At 37.1% G+C, this 16,919-nt stretch overlaps 1 protein-coding gene across 1 annotated transcript in view; it reads right to left on the minus strand.

Annotated features, from left to right (window-relative positions):
• EFHC1 (EF-hand domain containing 1) overlaps positions 1-16,919 on the minus strand; it is a 114,731-nt gene that overhangs the window by 22,856 nt on the left and 74,956 nt on the right. The window contains exons 8-9 of the mRNA XM_037844773.1: positions 1,282-1,495; positions 745-892 (exon numbers count right to left, since the gene is read on the minus strand). Of these exons, the coding sequence (XP_037700701.1) occupies positions 745-892; positions 1,282-1,495 (362 nt within the window). The remainder of the gene's footprint in view (positions 1-744; positions 893-1,281; positions 1,496-16,919) is intronic.

Genomic DNA, 16,919 nt, shown 5'->3' on the forward strand with positions numbered 1-16,919 from the left:
AATATTTGCAGATGTAAATAAGTTAAGGATCTGGAGATGAGACCATCCTAAATTTAGGTTGGGCCCTAAATCCAATGACTGGTGTTCTTTATAAGATAAAGGAGGAGATTTGACACTCAGACACACAGAAGAGAAGGCCATGTGAAGAAAGAGGCAGAGAGAAGTTACGTAGCTAAAAGTCAAAGACTGTCAGGAATTGCTAGCAGCCACCAGAAACCAGAAGAGAGGCATGGAATGGCCTCACAGCTTCCAGAAGGTGCAAACCCTGTCAAGCCTCTGATTTCAGACTTCTCTTCTTCAGGACCACGATAGAACAAATTTCTGTTGTTTGAAGCCACCAAGTTTGTGGTAATTTATTACAGAAGCCCTAGGAAACTAATATACTGCATAATTTACTTACCTGAGTTTACTGTCTCTCTTCTTGCTGCTTAGAAGATCAACTCATGAGGAGAACAACTTCTTCTCTATTTTGTTTACTAATAAAAGCTCAAGGATATAATGACAGTATCTGACACACGGTAGGCATTCAATAATTATTTGTTAAATAAATGAAGTTGAAAAAGTTGTAAATTACTAGTCTCTACGTAGGACCCAGGGAACCTTCTGTGTATGTCTGAGAACTTCTAGTTGGTGAGGGAAACCTGAAAGTCTGAAGTGTGATTACCTATTCATTTTCTCAAGAACTATTCCATGACTACCTAATATGTGCCAAAACCAAAATGGACCCTAGGCAATAAAACATACTTTTCCAATTCTGGTGCAGGAGCCTCTTGCTTTCGGACATGGTTCTGAGTTGACAAGAGTGCTTCCGGTGAATACTGGGCAGCATTGCTCTCCATATATTTCAAAACATATTTGTCTACATCAAGGATGACAAACCGGTGGCCAAACACTGGAAAAAAGGTAACAATACATTTAGCTTGGTTATGTTCCTATCATGCAATCAGGAATAAAATAATATTGACCCCCCAATGACAAATTCACAGATATGCATTTGAGACCCCAATGAACTTCCAATAGCTCTATAAACTAATATGCAGCAAGTTGCTCAGTGCTTAGGAAGCTTGGTGTATACATTTATAGCCAAGAAATGCAACCAATTTAGAGTTTAATTGATAAGAAGAAGATTAAGACATTGTACCAAATATATAAGAATATTATCTTTATCACAGCTGGAATACAGCCTAATTGCTTCTTACAAGGGTTAAATGAATTAAATTCCAACTAGCAAGAATCCATTCACTTGGCTAGCAGGAAAGCCTGAACTGTGTTTAGACCTACCCTCAATCACAGCACCAATGAAGAAGTCACCAGGGCCATAGTAGACAGGGTTGTCCACCAAAGAGAATGGTTTAACAACTTTAGTCCTGCCAAGGTACTTGCCCCCAATGATGCCAGAATTGCGAACTGGAGGCTCAAAGATACTGATCATGTCTGTGGCTAGAAAATAAGAGAAGATGAATCGGCGATCTTTGTCTTCTGGGATGGGTGATTCCTAGAGAGGTGAAGAAAAGAAGATAATCAGAAGAGGAAGGTCCACGATCTACCTAGATTTCCCAAACTCAAATGCCTACAGGGGCCAGGTATTCAATTTAAGTGAAGCAGGTTGGAATACGGGTTTAATAGGTATTGGGGCACTCTGGTGACCTGGAAAGGACATGCCTCAACTAAAGGGGACAGCCCCAAGTCAACTTCAGTGGCTTGTTGCCTTGTGGGAACGTAAGTCCAATGTTATGGATCTTCTAGTTTTTTAAGATAGAAATCTGGATTACTACTCCCTGATTTTAAAATGTTGGCACAAATTTTTAAAGCCACATAACAGCCAAACAAAACACATACATGGGCTACATTCTACCCACAGGCTATCAGTTTGAGACCTCTTGGTTGACATGTTCAACTTAGTGGACACTAAGACAATTATGCAAAGTTTAGTTCTTTAAACATATCCATTTATATACATAATTTTAAAAATTGAGTTTGGAGGAATAAGAATAATATAAAATCACAGGATTAAAATAATTTTGAGAAACTATCTTTCAGACAAGACTTTTCCTAAATCAAATCACTGAGATTGATCATACAACCCATTGAGAAATTCTAGATAGAATAAACTTTAATTCAGACATGCTTAATTCTGACTAAAATCCTCTCATTTTGCATCTTCAGCACATATCATCTTGCTCAGACCATGGAAATATTTGTGTAATGACTTCTCATATATTGAAGAAAGTCATTAGGTTTTCTCTTAGTAAAATAATTTCCTTATGCCATTCCCCAGTCTGTCTTAAAACTTTTTTGATCTGACACTCCTACAAATTAAAAAATTAAAGAAACACCCACAATACAGTTAATATAAATCAATCACATCACAGCTCTGCTCTCAAACTTCCAAAGGATTCCCACCACATGGAGAATAAAATACAAAGTTTTGAGCAGGGCTACAGGCAGAGGTGTATCAAGAGAGTTGGAGGGAGTAGGAATGGTTTGCTCTGGCAGGATCGAGTATTTTTTTAACTTAAAAAAAAAAAAAATTTAAAAAATTTTTAATTTTAATTAAGTTTAGACCTATTGAAAAGTTAAAGAACTCATACAAAGAATTCCCATATACCCCTCACCAAGCTTCCTCTAATATTAACATCATACATAACCATCAGCCAATGACCAAAAACAGGAAAATAATATTGGTACAATACTACTAAATAAACTGTCCTTATTTAAATTGCACCTGTTTTTCACTAATGTTCTTCAGCTGTGTTTCAGGATCCTATCCAGGATCCCACATTGCATGTAGTTGTTATTTCTCCTCCAGTCTTTCCTTATCTTTCATGTTCTTGACATTTTTTTAAGAGCACTGATCAGTTATTTTCTTGAATGTCCCTCATGCATCTCATTTTTGCATTTTTGGAAAAATACCACAGAAAAGATATCATGTCCTTTTCAGTGCATCATATCAAGGGGTTCAAGATATTGATTTATCTTTATTATGGTGATGAAATGTTAAATGGCACATTTTTAACTTTATTTTCTGTTGGTCAACATTGTATATTGATCTTACTAATGTGGAATATAGAATCGTTTTTTATTTTCTACATATACAATCATTAATTTTGAGTAACGACAGCTATATTTCTTGATTTTCAATCCCTGTATCTTTCTATTTCCTTTCTTGTCTAATTGCTATAGCTAGGACTTCCAGTACAATGTTGAATAGAAGGGATGCTACAGAAATTCTTGCCTTGTTCCTAATCTCAAAGAGTACACTTTCACATTTCATCATAAGTATGCTGTTTGCAAGAGGAATTTGGTGGGTATCATTTATCAGATTAAGGAAACTGCCTTCTATTCCTTTACTAAGTGTGCCAGTTTGGATGTATTATGTCCCCCAAAACACCATGTTCTTTGATGCCATCTTGCGTGGGCAGACTTATTGGTGTTCATTAGATTGGAATTCTTTGATTGAGTGTTTCCATGGAGATGTAACTCCATCAACTGTGAGTGAAACATTTGATGGGATAATTTCCATGGAGGTGTTACCCTGCCCATTCGGAGTGGGTGTTAATTGGATCACTGGGGTCATATAAAGGAATTCACAGACAGAGGGACTCAGAGCAACTGAGAGTGACATTTTTGAGGAACTGCAGCCTAGAGAGGAACACCCTGGGTGAAAGCCGTTTTGAAACCAGAAGTCCAGAGCAGACGCCAGCCACGTGCCTTCCCAGCTAACAGAGGTTTTCTGGACGCCATTGGCCATCCTCCAGTGAAGGTACCCTGTGCTGATGCCTAACTTTGGAAACTTTATGGCCTTTAGACTGTAACTTTGTAACCAAATAAACCCCCTTTATAAAAAAGCCAATCCATCTCTGGTATTTTGCATTCTAGCAGCGTTAGCAAACTGAAACACTAAGATTGTTTTTTTTAACCATGAATAGATGAATTTTACCAAATGCTTTTATGCACCTAATTTTTCTCTTTTATTCTGTTAACATGCTGCTTTTTCAAAACTGAAATGGACTTTGTTTTTACTGTTTCTAGTTCTCTTCTGAAATTCTCAATCTTTTCTTTTATCTCCTTAAACATAGTAAATATAGATTTTTTAAAAGTTTGCATTTGTTAACACAAATATTTGAAGTCCATATAGATCAATTTCTATTGTCTATTGTTTCTGTTCATTTTCCTTCATGTTTCCTTGCTTTGTGTCTGGGCATTGTATTATTAATATTGTTTTCTTGAGTAAGTGCCAGCGTGTTTTTTATTGTGGTAAAATATGTACATAACACAAAATTTTCCATTTTAGCCATTTAAAAATTTTTTATTAGAGAAGTTGTGCGTTTACAGATTAATCATGTATAAAATACAGGATACCTATACACCACCCTATTAGCAACACCTTGCCTTGCTGTGGAACATTTGTTACAGCTGATGGCAGCACACTTGAATAACTGTACTATTAACTACAGACCATGGTTTAACTTAGAGTTCACTGTTTGTGTAGTGTGGTTCCATGAAATTTTTACAAAATATTTACTGTTACCATATATATCAGTCTAACATTTCCCCCTTTAGTCATATTCAGATATGTATTTCAATGCTGTTAATTACATTAACAATGCTGTGTTACCATCACCACTATGCATTACCAAAACATTTCCATCATTCTAAATAGGAACTTTGTACATTTTAAGTCTTAATGTCCCAGTCCTTATTCTGCCCCATCCCCTGGTAATCTACATTCCAGATTCTGACTTTATGAGTTTGCTTATTCTAATTGTTTCAAATCAGTGACATCATACAATATTTGTCCTTTTGTATCTGGCTTATTTCACTCCATATGATGTCTTCAGGGTTCATCCATGTCGTCATATGTACCAAGACTTCATTCCTTTTTAAAGCAGAATAATATTCCATTGTATGTAATACACCACATCTTATTTATCCATTCATCAGCTGATGGACACTTGCGTTGCTTCCATCTTCTTGGCAATTGTGAATAATGCTGCTATGAACACTGGTGTGCAAATTTCTGTTTGAGTCCTGCTTTCAATTCTTTTGGGTATATACCTAGCAGTGGGATTGCCAGGCCATATGTAGTTCTATACTTAGCTGTCTGAGGAATTGCCAGACTGTGTCTCCCAGACCGGCTACACCATTTTACATTGCCATCATCAATGAATGAGTGTTCCTATTTCTCTGCATCCTCTCCAGCACTTGTTATTTTCCATTTTTTTTAATAGCAGCCATTCTATTGGATATGAAATGGTATTGCATTGTGGTTTTGATTTGCATTTCGCTGATGGCTAATGATTTTGAGCATCTTTTCATGTGCTTTATGTCCATTAATATATCTTCTTTGGAGAAATGTAAGTCTTTTGTTCATCTTTCAATTGGGTTGTTTATCTTCTTAAGTTGAAAGATTTCTTCATATAGTCTGGATATTAATCCTTTATCAGATATGTAGTTTCCAAATATTTTCTCCCATTGCATAGGTTGTCATTTTACTTTCATAATAAAGTCCTCAGAGGAACAAAAGTTTTTTTGTTTTGATGAGGTCCCATTTATCTATTTTTTTTCTTTTGTTGCTTGTGCTTTGTGTGTAAAGTTTAAGAAACCATTGCCTAACACAGGGTCCTGAAGATGCTTCCCTGTGTTTTCTTCTAGGAGTTTGATTGTTCTAGCTCTTATATTTAGGCCTTTGATCCATTTTGAGTTGATTTTTCCATTCGATGATGTGATCAATATACGTATTTCCTTCATGTTTATTCTGTTTGGTGTTCAGTGGGCTTCTTGGATGTGCATAATCACATGTTTTGCTAAGTTCAGGAAGTTCTCTTTCATTATTTCTTTGAATATTCCTTCTGTCTCTTTCTTTCTTCTCCTTTTGGGACTCCCATAATGTGTATATTGGTAAGCATGATGGTGTCCCAGAAGTGTCATAGGCTATTTTTGCTTTTAATAATTTTCTTTGTCTTTCTGCTCCTCAGCCTCATTTCAAGTGTCCTGTCTTCAAATCCACTTGTTATTTCTTCTGCCAGTTCTAATCTGCTCTTGAAACATGCCTGGGAAATTTTCATTTCAATTATTGTGGTTTTCAACTCCAGTAGTTCTGTCTGGTTCCTTTTTAAGGTTTCTAGCTCTTTACTAAGACTCCTGGAAGACTCATTCATTGTTTTCCTGATATCCTTTGGTTCTTTCTCTGTATTTTCCTTCATCTCCTCAAGCATTTTTAAGATCATTTTTTTAAAAAAGGCCTTGTTTGGTATGTCCACACTCTGCTTTTCTTCACTGGTGTTTTCTGGATTTTTATCCTCTTCTTTTGGATGGGCCATCACTTCCTGTTTCTTTGTCTTGTACTCTTCTGTTGCACACTGTACAATTTTAATATTTTTAAATGTTGACTCTGGGATTTATTCTCTGAGATGTCTATTCTTTTTTTTTTTTTTTTTTGTAACCAGCTGGTGATAAGACAGAGATTTTCTTGAGCCTCAGCCCTCCTGTCAGAAAGGTCTGCCCCAAGGTGAATGCAGTAGGCAGAGTTCTCTATCTTTCTGAGACTCTATCTTGTCCTGGGATTTTTCTCGTTAGTTGTTTTGGAATTCCCGTTTACAGGATTTTGGTCATCCCTTATGTTTCCCAAGAGACAGACCTTCCTCTCCTGTGTTTCTGAAGCCGGCAGGCCTTCGCCCCAGACTGTCTACCTCTATCGTTCCTCACACTCTTTTCCTTGTCTCAAGCTGCTTTTGTCTGGAGGGTAAATTCTAGGAGGAGGAGCATGCCACAGGGGACTTTTCCAGGTCAGTCTTACCCAGCCAAAACAGGGCCAGGAATCTACCAGGAGGTGCAGATTGGCTACAAAGTGCCCTGGGGAGGGGGTCAGGAAGGGTGCCAATAGCTTCTCTAATGGTTCACCAAAGCTGAGCTTTCCTGTCCTGTCAAGCAAATGCAGCCCTTAAGCTACCTGTCCCTTGCAGCCCTGAGGAAGCACAGCATCTTTAAGTCTCCAATGCTGCCGCCCCTATGCAGGGCAGGTTGAAACAATGGCTGCCCACAGATCAGAGCCCCCAGCAATCTGAATATATTAAACAAAAGCTGTGATTAGTGATCGGCCATGCCCACCCCTGTTCTTGGGAAAGAGGATTTTTATGTTCCTTTCTGTCACCAGCAAGCTAGCCAGAGGCAGCAGCCCATGCAGCCTGTCTTTATAGTGGGGGATGGGTGCAGGTAGCCACTGCATGGAGAGAGCAATTTACTGCTCTTTATCACAATTCATCAGCCTCCTCCTCCTGCTCCTCCCTGGATGCTGAACAGTGTACTTCTAGACTCCAGAGTATCAAAATAGTTGTTTCAGACAGTTCCTGCCAGTTTAATGGTGGTTGTGATGGAAGGACTGAGTCTTGGAGCTCCCTACTCTACCATCTTCCCACAATTCCCCATTTTAACCATTTTTAATGTGTACATTTCAGTGGCATTAATTACATTCACAATGTTTTGCAACCATCACCACTATCTATTTCCAAAATTTTTAATCAATCAAAATAGAAACAATGTACTCATTAAGCAATAACTATTCATTTACCCCATTCCCCAGCCTCTGGCAACCTCAAATCTACTTGCTGTCTCTACAAATTTACCTATTCTAGATATTTCATATAAGTGGAATCATGCAACCTTTGTCCTTTTGTGTCTGGCTTATTTCATTCAACATAATGTTTTCAAGGTTCATGCATGTTGTACCCTAAAAAGTTCAACACACACCAAAAAGAATAAACCTGAATAGACACACTACAAGACACATACTAATAAGGCTGTCAAATGCCAAAATAAAGAGAAAATTCTGAAAGCAGCAAAGGAAAGGTGATTCATCAACACAAGGAACAGCAAATAAGAGTAAGTGCTGATTTACCATTAGGAATCATGGAGATGAGGAGGCAATGGTATGATATATTTAAGATACTGAAAGAGAAAAATTGCCAGCCAAGAATTCTTTATCCAGCAAAGCTCTCCCTCAAAATTGAGGAAAAGCTTAAAATTTTCAGACAAAAGAAATGCTGAGAGAATTTGTTAACAAGAGACCTGTCCTGCAAGAAATATTAAAGGGAGTTCTACAGGCTGAGAAACGAAGAAAGAGAGAAGAGGTCTGGAGAAAGGCACAGAACTGAAGAGTATTAGTAAGGGTAACTTAAAGAAAAAAAACAGGGTGGGAATAGACCTGAAAAATAAAAACCAAAGGATAAGATGGTTAGTTCCAGAACTGTCTTCAAAGAAATAACATCTACTGTGACTTGATTAAACTCCCCAATTAAAAGACGCAGATTGGCAGAATAGACAAAAAGTATGGTCCACCCCAAGATGAATGAGCCTTCCTGGTGACGTGGGACATGGATTCCGGAAATGAGCCTGACCTTGGCATTGAGGGATTGAGAATGCCTTTTTGACCAAAAGAGGGGAAAGAAAGGCAACAAAATAAGGTTTTAGTGTCTAAGAGAATTCAAATAGAATCAAGAGGTTGTCCTGGACATTACTCCTATGCAAGCTTCACCTAGATATGACAAATGGCCACAGTATGATAAGCCCAAGTCAACAGAATTCCCAAAAACCCTGAAGAATACCCTGGAATATCTGGGACTCTATAAAGTTTCACTCACTAAGTTTATTCATCAGAAACTTAAATTCTTCAGAGTGCTCCTATGTAGGCTAAGTCCCCAAAAACAGAGGCAATAGCATCTTAAGAACAAAAACCAGATGTCCCCATTGCTCATAAAGTTGACAACCCTTTTCAAAATGAACAGGTTAGGGTGGTCACTGCCTAGACAGCCCTGAAGATCAGGAAAGTGATTTAACTAGATGAAGGAAAGCAACAGACAAGGTGGAATTTAACAAAGGATTATGAATACTGAATATTTATATAATTTTCTTTTTCTTAGTTGCTAGGGTATTAGAATAGTTAGAAAGAAAGAATTGAAATGGTGGAACTGTAACCTATAGTATCCTTTGAAATTTATTCTATAGCTACTGGTTCAATTGTAATTTGAAAGCTATACCTTTTTGTTTATATGTCATATTTCACAATAAGGAAAGAGCTGAAACTATGGTACTATAACTCATAATAACTTTGGAAATGTCCTATATATCTACTTGTTAAATCATACTTTGAAAGACATTACCCTTTCTATATTTCATAATAAGGAAATAACTGAAACTGCGGAATTTTAAACTATAATATTCTTTGAAATTTGCTCTCTATTTGTTAAATTGCACTTGGAAAGCTATAACTTTTATGTATATATGCTATATTATACAATTAAAAATGATTAAAAAAAGAAATAAAGTATGGTCCATAGATATGCTGTTTACAAGAGATTCATCTTAGAACCAGCAACATAAAGACACTGAAAGTAAAAGGATGGAAAAAAATATTCCATGCAAGCAGCAGCCAAAAGAAAGCAGGAGTAGTAATACTAATATCAGACAAAATAGACTTTAAATGCAAAGATGTCATGAGAAACAAGGAAGGACACTACATATTAATAAAAGAGAAAATTCACCAGGAAGAAATAATCAAAAATTTTTATGTACCCAGTGAAGTTGCTACAAAGTACATGAGACAATCACTGGTGAAACTGAAAGGAGCAACAGAAGTTTCTACAATAACAGTGGGAGACTGCAATACACCACTCCCTTCCACAGACAGAACAAGCAGACAGAGGACCAATGAGGAAACTGAGAGCCTAAACAATGTGACAAATGAATTCAACAACAAACATATATAGAGCATTACATCCTAAATTATCAGAATATACATTCTTCTCTAGCACTTATGGAATGTTTCCAGGATAGATCATATGCTGAGGCACAAACCAGCCTCAATAAATTTATAAAGACTGAAATTATTCAAAGCACATTCTTTGACCGTAATGGAATGAAACTAAAAATCAATAACCACCAAAGAACCAGAACATCAACAATATGTAGTGGTTAAACAACACACTCCTAAACAATCAGTGGGTCAAACAGGAAATTGCAAGAGAAGTTGGTAAATATCTAGAGACGAATGAAAATGAGAATACAGAATATCAAAACCTATGGGATGCAGTGATGGCAGTGCTGAGAGGGAAATTTAGAGCTCTAAATGCATACATTAGAAAGGAAGAAAGAGTTAAAATCAAAGACCTAACTGAACAACTAGAAAAACTGGAGAAAGATCAACAAACTAACCCTAAAAAAAGTAGAAGAAAAGAAATAACAAGGAATAAAGCAGAAATAAATGACATAGAGAACAAAAAAACAATAGAGAGAATAAATAAAAACCAAAAGTTGGTTCTTTGAGAAGATCCACAAGATTGACAGACCTTTAGCTAGACTGACAAAGTCAAAAAGAGAGAAGACCCAAATAAAATCAGAAAGGAGAGGGAAGACATAACTGTGGATCCCAAGGAAATCTTAAAAATTATGAGGATACTATGAACAACAGAATGCCAATAAACTAGACAATTTAGAGGAAATGGACACTTTCCTCAAAATAAATCAACATCCTAGACTGACCCAAGTAGAAACAGAAGATCTCAACAAACCAATCACAAAAAAAGAGATCCAATCAGTCATCAAAAAGCTTCCTACAAACAAAAGCCCATGGCCAGATGGCTTCACAGGGGAATTTTACCAAACTTTCCAAAAAGAATTGACACAATTCCTGCTCAAACTCTTTCAAAAAAATGAAGAAAAAGGAACACTACTGTTCTAGTTTGCTAATGCTGCTGGAATGCAAAACACCAGAGATGGACTGGCTTTTATAAAAGGGGGTTTATTTGGTTACACAATTACAGTCCTAAGGCCATAAAGTGTCCAAGGTAACACATCAACAATTGGGTATCTTCACTGAAGGATGGCCAATGGTGTCTGGAAAACCTCTGTTAGCCAGGAAGGCACGTGGCTAGCGTCTGCTCCAAAGTTCTGGTTTCAAAATGGCTTTCTCCCAGGATGTTCCTCTCTAGGCTGCAGTTCCTCAAGAATGTCACTCTTAGTTGCACTTGGGGTATTTGTCCTCTCTTAGCTTCTCCAGAGCAAGAGTCTGCTTTCAACAGCCATCTTCAAACTGTCTTTCATCTGTAGTTCCTGTGTTTTCTTCAAAATGTCCCTCTTGGCTGTAGCAAGCTTGCTCGTTCTGTCTGATCTTATATAGTGTGCCAGTAATTTAATTCAGACCGACCCAATGGGTGGGCCAACACCTCCATGGAAATTATCCAATCAGAGTCATCACCCACAGTTGGGTGGGGTGCATCTCCATGGAAACACTCAAAGAATTACAATCTAATTAACACTGAAGGTCTGCCCACACAAGATTACATCAAAGATAATGGCGTTTGGGGGACATAATACATTCAAAATGGCATAACTACCTAACTCATTTTATGAAGCTAACATCACTCTAAGCCAAAACCAGATAAAGATTCTACAAGAAAGGAAAACTACAGGCCAATCTCCCTAATGAATATAGATGCAAAAATTATCAACAAAATCCTTGAAAACTGAATCCAAAGACACATTAAAAGACACATATACCACGACCAAGTGGGGTTCATTCCAGGCATGCAAGGATGGTTCAATATAAGAAAATCAATCAGTGTAATACAACACATTAACAAATCGAAAGGGAAAAATATCAAATTATCATCTCAATGGATGAAGAAAAGCATTCAACAAATTCAGCATCCTTTTTTGATAAAATTACTTCAAAAGGTAGGAATTGAAGGAAACCCTCAACATGATAAAGGGCATATATGAAAAATCCACAGCCAGCATAGTACTTAATGGTGAGAGACTGAAAGCCTTCCCCCTAAGATTGGGAATGAGACAAGAATGACCACTGTCACCACTGTTATTCAACATTGTGCTGGAAGTTCTAGCCAGAGCAATCCAGCAAGACAAAGAAATAAAAGGCATTCAAATTGGAAAGAAAGAACTAAAACTGTCATTATTTGCAGATGATGTGATTGTATATTTGGAAAATCCTGAGAAATTGATGACAAAGCTACTTGAGCTATAAACAAATTCAGCAAAGTGCAGGATACAAGATTAATGCGCAAAAGTCAGTAATGTTCCTATACTAAAAATGACCTAACTTAAGAGGCAATCAAGAAAAAAATTCCAAAATGGCAACTAAAAAAATCAAGCAGTTAGGAATAAACTTAACCAAGGATGTAAAAGACCTCTACAGAGAAAACTACAAAACTTTACTAAAAGAAATCAAAGAGGACCTAAATAGGTGGAAAGATATTCCATGTTCATGGATAAGAAGGCTAAACATCATTAAGATGTTAATTCTACCCAAACTGATCTACAGATTCAACACCATTTCAATCAAAATGTCAACAGTCTCCATTGTAGATTTGGAAAAAGCTAGTTATCAAATTTCTCTGGAAGGGAAAGAGGCCTCAAATTGTCAAAAACATTCTAAAAAAGAAAGAAGTGAGAGGACATACACCCTGTGACTTTAAAGCCTACTATAAAGCCACAGTGGTCAAAACAGCATGGTATTGGCACAAAGATAGACATATTGATAAATGGACTCAAATAGAGAGTTTGGAAATAGACCACCAGATCTCTAGTTGACTGATTTTTTTTTTGTTAAATTCAGTTTTACTGAAATATATTCACACACCATACAATCATCCATGATATACAATCCACTGTCCACAGTATAACATAGTTACGCGTTCATCACCACAATCTATCTCTGAACATTTTCTTTACATCAGAAAGAACCAGAACAAGAATAAAAAATAAAAGTGAAAAAAGAACACCCAAATCATCCCCCCATCCCACCCCATCTGTCCTTTAGTTTTTATCCCCATTTTTCTACTCATCCATACACTAGACAAAGGGGGTGTGATCCACTAGGTCTTCACAATCACACTGTCACCCCTTGTAATCTACATTATTATATAATTGTCTTCAGGAGTCCAGACTGCTGGGTTGGAGTTTGGTAGCTTCAGGTATTTACTTCTAGCTATTACAATACATTAAAACCTAAGAGGTGTTATCTATATAGTGCATAAGAATGTCCACCAGAGTGACCGCTCGACTCAATTTGAAATCTCTCAGCCACTGAAACTATTTCGTCTCATTTTGCATCCTCCTTTTGGTAAACAAGATACTCTCAGTCCCAAGACGCCGGGTCCACATTCATCCCCAGGAGTCATATTCTGCATTGCCAGGGAGATTTACAACCCTGGGAGTCGGGTCCCACATAGGGGGGAGGGCAGCGAGTTCACCTGTCGAGATGGCTCAGTTAGAGAGAGAGAGGGCCACATCTGAGCAACAAAGAGGTACTCAGGGGGAGACTCTTAGGCACAATTATATGCAAGTTTAGCCTCTCTTTTGCAGCAACAAGCTTCATAAGGACAAGTCTCATGATTGAGGGCTCAGCACATCAAACTGCCAGCCCCAATGTTTGTGACAACATCACCAGTCCAGGTGAGGATGTCCAACACATCCGCACCTTCCCCCAGATCCTCGGGGCTGGGGAGGGGGAGGCTGTAAATATATTTTTTATTATCTGCCCATATTATTCTGGGATGTGTCACTATTTCACTCCAGCCTATACTAACCTACCGTATCTCACTTCCTATTCAAAGTTCCATGCAATTGTGGTGTTTGAACAAAGACTGATTTTTTTTAAAATTTTTATTGAGATTGTTCACATACCATACAATTATCCAAAGATTCAAAGTGTACAATCAGTTGCCCCTGGTACCCTCATACAGCTGTGCATCCATCACCACACTTAATTTTTGTTCAATTTTTATAACCTTTCCATTACTCCAGACAAGTAATAAAGCAAAAGATGAAAAAAGAAAAAAAAAAAGAAAAGGATACGTGAATCCTCCCATATCCCTAACCAACCCCCCTCAATTGTTGACTCATAGTATTGGTATAGTACATTTCTTACTGTTTATGAAAGAACATTGAAATACTACTAACTTGAGTATATAGTTCGCAATAGGTATATATATTTTTTCCCTATATGCCCCTCTATTATTAACTTCTAATTGTATTGTCATACATTTGTTCTGGTTCATGGAAGAGATTTCTAAAATTTGTAGTTAATCATGGACATTGCCCACCATAGGATTCAGTTTTATACATTCCCATCTTCTGACCTCCAACCTTCCTTCTGGTGACATATATGACTCTGAGCTTCCCCTTTCCACCTCATTCACACACCATTCAGCATTGTTAGTTATTCTCACATCTTGCTACTGACACCTCTGTTCATTGCCAAACATTTAAGTTCATCCTAGTTGAACATTCTGCTTACACTAAGCAACCACTCCCCATTCTTTAGCCTCATCCTATATCTTGGTACCTTATATTTCATGTCTATGAGTTTACATATTATAATTAGTTCCTATCAGTGAGACCCTGCAATATTTGTCCTTATGTGTCTGGCTTATTTCACTCAGTATATTGCCCTCGAGGTTTCTTCAGCAACCCATTTTTTTTTTTCAGATGGTTTTGTTCATGTCATACATTCCATCCTAAGTAAACAATTGATGGCTCTCCGTATGGTCACATATTTATGTGTTCACCACCTTCACAACTATCTATATAAGGGCATCTACATTCTTCCACAAGGCAGGAGGGAGAGTCAAAGAAGGTAGAGAGGCAAAAGAAAAAAAAAAGAAAGAGGAAAAAAAATGACAGCTAGGAAGCAGCAAAAGGAAAGATAACCTTAAATCAAAGTAAAGAGTCAGACACCACCACCAATATCAAGTGTCTAACATGCCTCCCCTATCCCCCCCCTTTTTTTTAAATTTTATTTTGAAATAAATTCAAAGTTATAAGAACAGTTGCAAAAACAATACAAACCCCATACACAGAACTCCAGCATTCCCTGACCCCCCTCCCCCGATACCCCGATCCACTAACTTTAACATATTGTCACACCGCTATCGCTATTTCTTTCCCTCCCTCCCTCCCTCTCTCCCTATCTCTCATCCATCATCTATTGCTCTGTCATCTGAACATGAGAGCTAGCTGCACACATCCTTGAACAAACACTATCATTCACATATACAATTCCCATGAACAAGAACATTCTTTTATGCAATCCCATTAAGCGCACCTAAGAAGTACAAGAGATTCAACAGTGATATAAAGCTTACATTCTATATTTCCTTTTCCTTATGTCTCAACTGTGTCCCTTTGAGCCTCCTGTCCTCCATCCTCAGATCCTATCCACGGTTACCCTTGGCATTCAATTGTCATCTATTTAGACTTTTTTTTTTTTTCCTCAATTGTGGAAACATATATACAGCCTAAAACTTCCCATTCCACCCCCTCCCTAGCATTCCATTAGTGGGATTAATCACATTTAGAATGTTGTAATGCTATCACCTTCCCACCATCCATTACTAGAAATTTCCCTTCACCTCAAACAGAAATCCTACACTCATTTCTTAACTACCCATTGCCCCTCCCCCCATTTCTCTTAACCCATACTCTACTTTTCATCTCTATGGTCATATTCTCTAATAATTTGTGTTTACTGTGTGGCTTAAAATTAAACTTTTAAATCCATAACAATCTTGTTTTTTTTTGATACCAACTTAATTTCAATAGGAAACATAAACTATGTACGTATACTCCTCCATTCCCCCACCTTTATATAGTTCTTGTCAAAAATTACATATTTTACATTGAGTTCAAAACCATTCATTTGTCATTAGAGTGTGTATTTTATATCATGTAGGAAGTAAATAGCGGAGTTATAATTCAAAAATTATTGACTTCTATTTGTATTCCATTGTGGTCAGAGATTGTACTTTGAATATGTTCAATTGTTTTTTTTTTTTTTTTTTTTAATTTATTGAGGCTTGTTTTATGTCCCAGCATATGGTCCATTCTGGAGAAAGATCCGTGATCACTAGAGAAAAATAAGTGTCCTGGTGATTTGGGATGTATGGTTCTATGTATGTCTGTTAAAATTCTCTATATCTCTTTCTCCTTTCTTTGCTTCTCTTTCGTAGGGCTCTTTTTAGTATCTGAAGTAGGGCAGGTCTTTTATTGGCAAATTCTCAGCATTTGTTTGTCTGTGAAAAATTTAAGCTCTCCCTCAAACTTGAAGGAGAGTTTTGCTGGATAAAGTATTCTTGGTTGGAAATTTTTCTCTCTCAGAGTTTTAAATATGTCATGCCACTGCCTTCTTGCCTCCATGGTGGCTGCTGAGTAGTCACAACTTAGTCTTATGTTGTTTCCTTTGTATGTGGTGAATTGCTTTCCTCTTGTGGCTTTCGAAACTTGCTCCTTCTCTTCAGTATTTGAGAGTCTGATCAGAATATGCCTTGGAGTGGGTTTATTTGATTTATTCTATTTGGAGTTTGCTGTGCATTTATGCTTTGTGTATTTATATTGTGTAGAAGGTTGGGGAAGTTTTCCCCAACAATTTCTTTGAATACTCTTTCTAGACCTTTACCCTTCTCTTCCCCTTCGGGGACACCAATGAGTCTTACATTTGGACGTTTTATTTTATCTATTGTATCCCTGAGATCCTTTTCAATTTTTTTCTCCATTCTTTCGTTCTTTCATTTTCTGTTCTGTGGACCTCTAGGACACTGAGTTGTTGTTCAACTTCCTCTAATCTTGTATTATGAGTATCCAGAGTCTTTTTAATTTGGCCAACAATTTCTTTTATTTCCATAAGATCTTCTATTTTTTTATTTAATCTTGCAACTTCTTCTTTATGCTCTTCTAGGGTCTTCTTTATGTCCCTTTTATCCTGTTCCATGGTCTTCTTCATGTCTTTTATATCCTGTGCCATGTTTTCATCCCTCGATTGTAACTGTTCGATTAATTGTGCCCAGTACTGTGTCTCTTCTGATATTTTGATTTGGGTGTTTGGGATTGGGTTCCCCATATTGTCTTGT

Source organism: Choloepus didactylus, chromosome 7 (assembly GCF_015220235.1).
Source record: "Choloepus didactylus isolate mChoDid1 chromosome 7, mChoDid1.pri, whole genome shotgun sequence".
Lineage (NCBI taxonomy): Eukaryota > Metazoa > Chordata > Mammalia > Pilosa > Megalonychidae > Choloepus > Choloepus didactylus.